We start from the raw sequence: 10,527 nt of genomic DNA, 5'->3' as shown, positions 1-10,527 counted from the left end.
GCCTGCCGCCGCGCAGGACCATCACCCGGTCACATCTGCGGTTGAGGGGGTCAGGGAGGGAGGAAGGGGAGTAGTTCATTCCAGAACCCAAAGCAAGCCAACCGAGTGAACCCAAACCCGCCCGGGGGGAGCCGGGAGACGGAGGGATTATGCGAACGGCGGCAGCTGACTGGCCCCATCCCCCCAACATTTCACCACGTTCCCCCCCAAGTGACTTCCCTTCTCCATGAATGACTACGCCCCTCCCCCACCACCACACACACACACACACACACACACACACACTTCCCGCTTGCGACTGACCCACTCCCCTCATTCCCAGCTGCACGGTACCCCTCTTCCCCATGCAACCCAGGGCACCCCCACCCCTCCGCGCACACCGCAACAACCCCTCTCCCCCCCAGTCCCCCCCAGTCCCCCCCTTCCCCCCCCCTCCCCCCCCCTCCCCCCCCTCTCCCCCCTCTCCCCCCCCCTCTCCCCCTCTCCCCACCCCACCTAGGCAGGTACTGGCGCTGGTGCGTCACCAGCAGCCGTGTGGCCCCGACCTCCGCCAGCAGCCCCCGGGGGCCCAGCGCCCGCTCGAACAGCTGCCGGCCGACCCGCGGGTCCACAGCGCTCAGCGGGTCGTCCAGCAGGGCCACGTGCGGGCGGCAGTAGCAGGCGCGGGCCAGAGCCACACGCGCCTTCTGGCCGCCTGCGCAGCAGCAGCAGGGGGAGTGGGAGGGGGAGTGGGTGGAGTGGGTGGAGTGGTGGAGTGGGTGGGGGAAAGGAATGAGGAGGAGGATGAATTGGCGACGCGTGACAGAAACAGCACGAAGAAGCGCAGGAAGGCGTCCAGTGTCAAAATATCTTCTAATGGACTCTAGTTTCTTTCTTGGGAGTGGTGCCAAACAAAAAACTCCCATCCTCTCCCCTCCCATCGTCTCCCCGCCCCCCTGCCTGTGCGCCGCTAGTTTGGCTTGGTTTGGTTTAGTTTGGGCTGGTAAGTAAACGCCGCCCGCCGCCCCCCCCCCCAAACTCACCGCTCAGGTTTATTCCCCTCTCGCCCAGCTCCGTGTCGTCACCCGCGGGCAGTCCCGCCAGGTCGTCAGCCAGGCAGCAGGCGGCGAGGACACGGGCGTACCATTGGGGGTCCCAGGCGGCGCCAAACACAATGTTGGCACGCACCGAGCCGGCCATGATCCAGGGGACCTGCGGGGGGTGGACGGAGAGGAGAGGGGCGGACAGGAGGGGAGGGAGGGCGGGAGGGAGGGCGGGGGAGGGGAGGTGGGGTTGTAGTGATGATTGATTAAGAAGTGAAGTTGTGCGGGGCAGGGACATGCGGGACGGAGGCAGCATGGGGGAGCGAAGGGCAGGTGTCGAAGGAAACAGCATACCCACCATACCGGTTCGGAACCCACCACCACAGATCCTCCCCCCACCCTCCACACGAGGTCGCCCTACCTGTGCGCAATAGGCCACCCGGCCGCACACCACTGGCCCCGCGGCAGTAGCAGCAGCACCAGCCGCATCAGCCGCACCAGCCGCACCAGCTGCACCAGCACCAGCACCAGCTGCTACAGCCGCCGCCGCCGGCCGCTCCAGCGGCTGTAGCTCCCCCAGCAGCGCCGCCAGCAGGCTGCTCTTGCCGCACCCCACGGCGCCGCAGATTCCCACCAGCTCCCCAGGGGCGCACTGGAACGACACGCCGGATAGAGTCAGGCTCTCGCCGCCGCCGGCGGCGGCGGCGGCGGGGCTGGCGGCGGCGGGGCTGGCGGCACTGCTGCTGCTACTGCTACTGCCGGCGCGCTCCGCGGCTGTAGCACTTGCTTCCGCTGCATCCTGCAGCTGCTGGCCGTTGGCGTTGCCTTGTTTGGCCGCTTCTGCGTTCGGCTCCGCCGCGGCAGCACCAGCCGCAGCAGTAGCCCCAGCGGCAGTAGCAGCGGCAGTAGCAGCGGCAGTAGCAGCGGCAGTAGCAGTAGGCATCACGGTGGCGGCCTTCCTCTTGAAGCTACTGCCGCCGGCAGCGGGCTTGCCGCCGCCGGCCTTGCCGCCGCCGGCGCCGCCACGGGCTGATAGGTCGCCGCCGCCGCCGCCCAGTGCCGTGCCGTGCGTGTCGGTCACACGCACATCATCCCGGCCGAAGGGGCGGAGCCAATCGTAGTCCGCTCCCCCCATCGCCACGAACCCTGGCGGCTTCTCCCCGCCAGCCTCCCCCGCTTGCTGCTCCTTCGTAATTGCCGCGGCATCGTTACCGCTGGCAATCGCTGCTACGGCGTCGGCGGCGCCGGCTGTAGCACTGTCGTTGCCTCCCTCCTTGGCGTCGCGCTTTATGCTGCTGCTGCTGCTGCTGCGGTCGTGCTGTGGGTCGCTGGCGTGCGGGCGGGGGGGCTCGGGGGTTGAGAGGAAGGTGTCAATGCGCTGCAGTGACACGCGCAGCTCCGTCAGCGTCTGTACGGCCAGCACAAAGAAGTTGACCTGCGGGATGAGGGGGGAGGGAGGGTGTGTGTGTATGTGTACGGAGGGAGGGGAAGGGTGTGTATGTGGATGGTTGGGAGTGGTGGCTATGGCTTAAACAGGAGTGGGTGAGGCGCCGCTCACGCCAACACACGCACACACACATACACATGCACTCTCCCTCCTTCCCCACCCTCCCCCTCCCGCTCACCATGTAGAGCTTGGGCAGGTGCAGCAGGCTGAGCGCGTAGAACACCGAGGCTGTGTTGAGCGTGCCGTTGCGGGCCCTGGGGGTTGGGAGGGGGAGGGGGAGGGGGAGAGTGCACGTGTCGGCCTGAATTCAACAGCAACCCCATACCAGCGCAGCCTCCGGCCCCCGCCGCCCCGCCACCCCCGGTTTCCTTGAGATTGGGGTACACTACCCCAACCCCGCACCTCAAACCCAACCCACGCACACACTTTTACACACACACACACGTACACACACCCTGCTACCTGTACACGGCGAAGGTGACGAAGGACACGATGGGCGTGATGCAGAACTGCATGCCGAAGTTCACGGCCCTGATGCGCTGCATGCGGCGACTGTAGGACGTCTCGCGGCCGCGGATGGCGCGGAGCGCGGCCGTGAAGGGGTCCTGTGTGTGTGTGTATGGGGGGGGGCGGGGGGAGGGGATCGGGATGGGATGGGAGGGGGGAGGGAGGGGAGGGGTGGCGAGGTTAGAGCCGCGGGAGGGAGGAGGTGGTGGGAGGTGGCGGAAGTGCATCTTCCATGGACGGCTATCCCCTGCCCTTAGCCTTCCCACCTTCCCCCATTGCTCCTGCCCTGCCCTGCCCTCACCTCTTGCCCGCCTGCCCAACCCCCCCCCCCCAGTGCATCCTGTACCGCTTTTCCAGCCATTTTGCAACCCCCTCTCCCCATTCCCCTCTGCCTCATCTCACCTCCCAGCTCAGCATCTTCATGGCCAGCGCCCCCTCCACCACCTCGCCCGCCAGCCGCACCCGCTCGTCCGTGCAGCGGGCCGTGTTGCGCCTGCGTGGGGCGGGGGCCGCGTGTGTGTGTCGGGGGGCCGTAAGGGTGTGTGTGTGTGTGTGTGTGTGTGTGTTAAGGAGCACAAGGAAAACAAGGAAAACACTGAGACAGTGCATGCAATGCACACATGCCCAGTCATGCACACACACACACACACACACACACACGCAGCTACACACACACACGCAGCTACACACACGCAGCACACACGCACACACACACACACAGCTATCCCCGCACCTGAGCCCGCCTATGTAGCGCACCAGTGCCGACTGGATGGGGATCATGGCCATGCTGGTCGCCACGCCAGCCAGCGCACTCACAAAGTCCAGCTCCAGAGACACCTGTTGTGTAAGGGTGCGTGTGATGCGTGTTAAGCGTTAAGCGTTTGTGTTATGTGTTACGAGTACACCTGCATTCGTGGGTTGTGCGACAATTCGTTGCCACTTGGGACCGGTAATCTTATGCCCCTTTCCCCTAATTTCTTATGCCCCTTTATTCCTTGCCGTTTCCCCTTTCCCCCTTCCCCCTTGCCTTTCCCCCCTGCCCCCCTTCCCCCCTCCCTCGCACCATCAGCAGCACCATGGCCAGCTCCAACGGCGCCGCCCACAGGAAGATCCAAAACGGCATCACGTCATCAAACCTGTGTAAATGTGCGTGTACGGCATGTGTGTACGGCATATGTGTGTGCGTGTGTGTGTGCATTGTAAGGGGGGGCGGTCGAGTTGAGCAGAGTGCTAGGAGCCCCTCCACCACCCTGCCTCGCGTAGCTAGCCGTGCCCCCACCCCCGCCACCAAAGTCCGCTGCGCCCCTCCGCCCCCACCTTCTCCCTCTCCCCTTCCCCCAACCCCTCCCCCTCCCCTGGTTTGGTCTTGTTTGGGCTGGTACCGTATTTACAATCCCCCCTTCTCAAATAATCATGAATGCAACCCCCCCTCCCCCACACCCACGCCCTCACCGCCGCACGTCGTTGGACACGAGGTTGACCACGTGGCCACTCGACACCGCAGTCACACTGGCACTGTTGAGGCGCAGCACCTGCGGCGGCGGAGCAGTGATGAAAAGCACACACGCCTTCGGAGCAAGTTCACGTATTACGTATCGCGCTTTGGCTTACACGACCATGCATACGCGCACACACACGGCTGGCAACGAGTGTGCTGACTAGCAGCGCATGCCCCTGTGACGGCTGCATGACCCTGCCGGACAGGGCCGCCCCTGCCGCACAAGGCCGCACAAGGCCGGCACAAGGCCGGCACACACCCCCGCGTGCCTCTGGTGTGCTGCTGCTGCCGTGTGCCGTGTGCTGCTGCTGTGTTCCCTGCCCCCACTCCCTCCATTCCCTCCAGTTCCCCCACTCCCCCCACTCCCTCCTCTTCCCCCCACGACGCCTCGACCCCCTCCCATAAGCATTATCGCTTGCAACTAATGCCTCAGCCTGTGCTCCGCTAGTCTAGCTTGGTTAAATTAAGTTTGGGCTGGTATATACAACTCCCCACATCCTCCCACCACCTCCCCACCTCCCCTCCCCTCCCCCCCATTCCCTCCTCTGCCCCCCCCCCGCACCTTGGCGTGCACCGCCGCCACGCACTGCTGCCTCATGGTGAAGCCGGCGCGCATGCCCACCCAGAACAGCTGGTGGTGGATGAGCATCATGGACAGCCCGCAGGCACCCAGCACCAGCGCCCACACCCAGCCCCGCCACTCCGCCGGGTCCTCGCCGGCGTCGTAGGCCTGCGTGTGTGTAATTGTGTGTGTGTGTGTGTGTGTGTGTGTGTGTGTGTGTGTGTGTGTGTGTGTGTGTGTGTGTGTGATTGTGTGCGTGTGTGTGTGGGGGGGGGTTTACATTCATGATTATTTGATCATTGGAGGCGTAGCCGGGTACAGTAGCATAGCAGACGCGTTGGGGGTGGTGGTGCAAAGATGGTTGGGAAAGCGGTACAGGATGCATGGGGGATGGTTGCAAGGATGTTGGGAAAAGCGGTACAGGTTGCACTGGGCGGGGGTAGTATAATCCGACCCCGATGGCGTGGTGTGTGCGGGTGGGGGCTTCAGAGGCGGGTAGGTGAGGCGGAGATGGCGAGGCGAGGCGACAACACAGGCTGGGGTAGGCATCTGTGTGTCCTGCTCTGCTCTCCCTTTTCACAAATGCCTTAGACCCAACCCCATGCCACACCCCGCGCCACACTGATACACATTCACACACCACGCCTGGTGCTCTTTCCTGGCACGCACACGCCCCACAGCCCTCCCCCCCCCCGGCCCCTCCGTTCACGTACAGCCCGCCCGACTACCTATGGTGATGTACCACAGCTCGCATATGCGGCTGCAGTTTCTCCTTGCAGCGCGACTGTTTCCTTACGGGATTGGTTCAAAGTTAACCCCCCGGCCCCCCTCGCCCACCTGCAGCCAGCGCAGGAACTCCCTCAGCGCCACCGGGGTGCCCAGCCGCTGCCCCACCTCCACCAGCACCCACAGGCTCTCGTGAACCATGGGCCACCAGTACAGGCGCAGCAGCGTGATGCCCGTGAGGGTGGTCCAGGGCCGCCGCGGCGGCCGTGTGGGTTTGCCGCCGCCGCCGCCACTGGGGCCGCCGCCGGGGGAGGAGGTGTTTGGTGGGCCGGGGGAGTTGGTGGGGCCGGAGTCATTGTGACCGTACTCCGCCTGTTGTGTGTGTGTGTGTGTGTGTGTGTGTTCCGTGGCGACGGGGAGGGGGAGTTTTAGTTGGTGGGACACGGTAGTCCGTGTGGTGCGTGTCAGGGGGCCACATACACACGCACGCAAGGTGCTGACCCTCTCTCCTTGCGCTCAACAAGCCAGCGCCGCCGCCCCCTCGCACAACCCCGGCCCATTCGCGCCCCGCGCCAGCCAGCCTGCCCGCCTGCCTGCCCGCTGCCACCCACAAGTCCCTACCTTGACTTTCTCATACATGCGTTCGAACTCAGCTGCGTAGGAGGGGGAGAGATGATGTGGGTGGAAAGCGTGGGGTTGCCTTAATTGCGTGCCGCCGTGGGTTTGTCCGTTGGTGACGTTGAGCACCCAGCGGCCTCGGCACCAAAAACCGCCGCCCGCCGACACGCAGATGCACGCTGCCTCCCCACCCCTATCCCCTCGTCTTGTCGTAATACACTCACCCCCCAGCTGCTCCGCTGTGTCGCTGGGTGGGACGAGCCACTCGACGTCCTGCTCCTCCAGTGGCGATTTAGCTGCTCGCGACAAAAGTGGGTTCACATAGCCAAAGAACAATCGCGCAAACCATGATGTCTTATCATAGCGCGTGGCCTGGAATGGCTCGCTCGCCTCAGCCGCTCCTTCCACCGCGCGCGAATTGTTCGCCACCGTTGCCTCCCCCATTCTTACGCTGAATAGTTACGCGCCGTATCACGCAGTAATTTACTTGTTTAGCACACGCTTGTCATCTTCGGCGGTTCAACGCTTTCTATTATGCAATTGCGGTTCGCGCTCTCGCCGCTGTGCTTCTACTGAAAGCAACGGGGCGCGTTGTATTACGATGAGGGTAATGCATTAGCTTGCAAACTACGCCTTGCTGCTCAGGCCACCAACATTGGGCCGGGCGCGGATGGCCACGCACTTGGCCTGTCAGCAGCCCGCCTCCTCCCGCCTTGGCCTCGTCAGCGGGCCAGCCCGGTCACCATCTCGCGCCGCCGCCCCCTTGGCCCTTGCGCCTCTTACGCCTCGCCTGATCCTCTGCATCAGCGCTCAACATGGTGACAGTGGGCTCCCGGTGCTCCTCACCTGTGTGCTTCGTGCCATATGCCCTGTGTTCCCCTGACACTAATACACGCCTCCTGCATTCCTTTCTTACTTTGCTGGTCTCCCTTAATAGGCTGCTGCAAGTCACCGCCACATCTCATATGGCCGCGCAATATGACATCCTCGTCAGGGGCGAGTCGGGGCGAGTCGTGGGTTGGGGGGGGGGGGACAGCGGGGGAACCGTGCCTTTGGCCCGACTTCTCACATGCATACAAAATGTGCCGATTACTTGAAGTTTCCGCGCTCCTGTGTGTACATTGAGAGCAAGTTGCTAATGTCCGGCGATTGGGGACCGTTTCGTCTCCAGTCTGGATTCAGCCGACTAGCTGCAACTCCAATCTCGAGGTCAATGTCGCGACCTGTTTTCGCAATAGCTTAGCCTTTCGTGCGCCTCCACAATCTGGCCACGAACCAGGGCGAGCGCGGCGAGCCGGGGCTTCCATCTCCTTGCACAGCATCTGCCGACCTCTGCCCTGCCTCTGACAAGGATGTGTGATAGCGAGCATAGCTATAACACATAGCTAGGTTAGTTGTTTGGGGGCTGTTGGAGCAGACACGGGCCCTCGAGGCAGACATCCAAGTGGCGAGGATGCAGGCCCGCAGCTTCTTCCTTTTGCTCGCGGTTGCCATGGCCTACGTCGGCATGGCTGCTGGCCAGGTGCGATGCATCGATGCCCTGATGTTTCATGCGGCCCTTCAAGTTCGTGTGACTCAGCGCGTGACATGACCAGGCTGGAGATGTACGCCCCTGGCACTCGCGGCGTCGCCACTACTCGACTTGCTCGCGTGATCGCGTCTTGCCCGCGTGATTGCGTGTCGCACGCACGCACAGTAGAATTCAACGTTGGCCCTGCTGCTCCTCCTCCCGCAGGACTGTGCCGCCTCCTACCTAACGCCGCACCTGTTCACCGCTGCCGACGGCTCGGCGGGGCCGCAAGTGGTGTGCTCGCCAAAGCCCAACTTCATAAGCAACAGCAACCTCATCGACTGGAGCATCGGCTGGAACACGGCACAGCTGCCCGCCGCCTTCACGACCTCCGGCTTCACCGTAGAGCTGCCACTCTACGGCCCGCTCCTCAACTCCAGCAGTAGCAGCGGCAGCGGCAGTAGCGACGGCAGTGACGGCAGTAGCAGTAGCACGGCGCCGCAGGTGCAGATCCGGCCGGGCTGGTACCGCCTGGTCTTCCTGCCGAGCGACGCATCCGTCGGCGTTACCGTCAGCGCCGCCATCCTGGAGGGCGGGCCCGCCACCGACGGCGGCGGCAGTAGCAGCAGCCCCGGGCCCGGCAGTAGCTACTACAGCAGCGGCTACGGCCGGCTTCACGACGGCCTGGCACCCACGCCCGCCTACGCGCCGCTCATTTACCTCTCCGGCGGCGTGGCGGGTCTGCAGCTCACCGTGTCGGTGCCGCCGAACGCGCCGCCGGCGCTGTCCGTCGCCTTTAGGGTGGAGTCGGCGGCAAACGTCGTCCCCGCCTGCACGGCGCCCGCGGTGCCGCTGGTGATCGCCGGCGGCACTGCATCGCTGGGCTCCTGCCTCACCATCACTGGCGGCGGCGGCGGCGGCGGACGGCAGCCCACAAGCTTCTCATTCTCCTTCCAGGTCTTCCTGTCCGGCCTGTCTGCAAGCTTCAAGTCCAAGGCCGTAACGGCGGCGATGCTGCCGATCCCGCTCCCCGGCGGCGCCGCCATGCCTGTCGGCGCCTACACAGTCAAACTGCTGCTAACAACCAAGCCCGCAGGCGCGGCGGCCGCCGCCACCGTCACCGCCACGCTCTGCGATGCCGGCAGCGGCGGTGGCGCCGCCGCCTGCGGCGACGGTTACAGCGGTCGGCAGTTGGTGTACGGCGGCAGCAGCAACATCGGTACGGATTCGGTTGGCTCCTGGGTGGCAGCGGCGTCCGGCATTGGCGGCATCGGGCTGGCAGTTGTGGCGGCGCCGGGAGCGCCCAGTGAGATCAAGGTGGGAATCATGATCGACGCCGTGTCGGTTGGCGGCGGCGGCATTGCGTGGCCATACCCGCCTCCGCCTCCGCCGCCTCCGCCGCCGGGCAACCCGTCTCCGCCGCCGCCGCAGGTAAGCGAGCTAGCGAACGCGGCGCGTTCGCGGTTAGTTGCAGTCGCAGTTGCATGAGCATCAAGCGAAAGCATCCCGAGCGAGCATGTGCAATGTTGGTTGGCGAATTGTGTAGTTCAATGAGGTTGGGTGAGACCGACCTGATGTGGCGACGGCTGTAGCTGAGTGTGAGTGTGGCCGAGTGTGCAACCGTGCGGAGGGCGGCCCCCACCTCCCCGCACCCCCTTGCTTGCAACCACCAACCCCACGCCACCACCTTTTGCTGCACCCACACCCGCACGGCCGCATCCACGCCTCCTCCACCACCACTGCCACCTCCTCCTCCTCCATCTCCTTCACCTGGTACCGCCACGGCACGCACACACCTACCTACTTGCGGGCTCTACCACCTCCACGGCCGCCTGAAGCTGCCCAATCCCCCTCTCCCACCCCCTCAACTTCCATCGCCGCCGCCGCCCCTTCTGCCGCCGCCCCTTCTGCCGCCGCCCCCGCATCCCCCACCGCCTCCTCCTCCGCGCCCTCCGCCACCGGCACCGCCGCCCCCTCCACCACCACCTCCCCCAAACCCTCCGCCTCCTCCTCCCCCAAACCCTCCACCACCACCTCCCCCAAACCCTCCGCCTCCTCCTCCCCCAAACCCTCCGCCTCCTCCTCCCCCAAACCCTCTGCCGCCGCCCCCTCCAAACCCTCTGCCGCCTCCGCCTCCAAACCCTCTGCCGCCTCCTCCTCCAAACCCTCTGCCGCCTCCTCCCCCAAACCCTCTGCCGCCGCCCCCTCCAAACCCTTTGCCTCCTCCTCCACCTCAACCGCTCCAACCACCGCCGCCCGACGACGCGCTTCATCCTCCCTTCCCATCGCCACGAAAGCTTCCGCCCCCTCCGCCCCCGCCTCCCTCCGACCCCGTGCGCTCACCCCCACCATCTCCCCAACCGCCAGCCCCCTCCGCTCCACCTCCCCGTTTCCCTCCGCCATCACCACCGCCTCCCTCTCCAGAGCTGCCATCTCCTCCCTCTCCCGACCCATCGCCTCCTCCCTCTCCTCCTCCCTCTCCTCCTCCCTCCCCTCCTCCCTCTCCTCCTCCCTCACCTCCTCCCTCACCTCCTCCCTCACCTCCTCCCACTCCTCCTCCCTCTCCTCCTCCCTCTCCTCCTCCCTCTCCCCCTCCGCCCTCCCCCCCGCTTTCAATCTCCCCCGCTGCCATCACAA

General features: G+C 65.2%; 2 protein-coding genes across 2 annotated transcripts in view; one reads left to right on the top strand and one right to left on the bottom strand.

Moving 5' to 3' along the window:
- Positions 1–6,975, bottom strand: part of CHLRE_07g325761v5 (uncharacterized protein) — a 10,965-nt gene extending 3,990 nt beyond the window's left edge. Inside the window, exons 1-14 of the mRNA XM_043064086.1 lie at positions 6,605–6,975; positions 6,384–6,415; positions 5,874–6,134; positions 5,037–5,204; positions 4,429–4,508; positions 4,040–4,112; positions 3,710–3,813; positions 3,379–3,469; positions 2,932–3,074; positions 2,648–2,723; positions 1,444–2,457; positions 1,023–1,191; positions 496–694; positions 7–35 (exon numbers count right to left, since the gene is read on the bottom strand). Of these exons, the coding sequence (XP_042922653.1) occupies positions 7–35; positions 496–694; positions 1,023–1,191; positions 1,444–2,457; positions 2,648–2,723; positions 2,932–3,074; positions 3,379–3,469; positions 3,710–3,813; positions 4,040–4,112; positions 4,429–4,508; positions 5,037–5,204; positions 5,874–6,134; positions 6,384–6,415; positions 6,605–6,824 (2,659 nt within the window). The 5' untranslated portion in view covers positions 6,825–6,975. The remainder of the gene's footprint in view (positions 1–6; positions 36–495; positions 695–1,022; positions 1,192–1,443; positions 2,458–2,647; positions 2,724–2,931; positions 3,075–3,378; positions 3,470–3,709; positions 3,814–4,039; positions 4,113–4,428; positions 4,509–5,036; positions 5,205–5,873; positions 6,135–6,383; positions 6,416–6,604) is intronic.
- Positions 6,976–7,475: 500 nt separating this feature from the next.
- CHLRE_07g325760v5 (uncharacterized protein) overlaps positions 7,476–10,527 on the top strand; it is a 5,516-nt gene continuing 2,464 nt past the window's right edge. The window contains exons 1-2 of the mRNA XM_043064085.1: positions 7,476–7,902; positions 8,116–9,321. Of these exons, the coding sequence (XP_042922652.1) occupies positions 7,834–7,902; positions 8,116–9,321 (1,275 nt within the window). The 5' untranslated portion in view covers positions 7,476–7,833. The remainder of the gene's footprint in view (positions 7,903–8,115; positions 9,322–10,527) is intronic.

Source organism: Chlamydomonas reinhardtii, chromosome 7 (assembly GCF_000002595.2).
Source record: "Chlamydomonas reinhardtii strain CC-503 cw92 mt+ chromosome 7, whole genome shotgun sequence".
Lineage (NCBI taxonomy): Eukaryota > Viridiplantae > Chlorophyta > Chlorophyceae > Chlamydomonadales > Chlamydomonadaceae > Chlamydomonas > Chlamydomonas reinhardtii.
The sequence above is the reverse complement of the archived record's forward strand: the minus strand, read 5'-3'. Positions and strand labels throughout refer to the sequence as shown.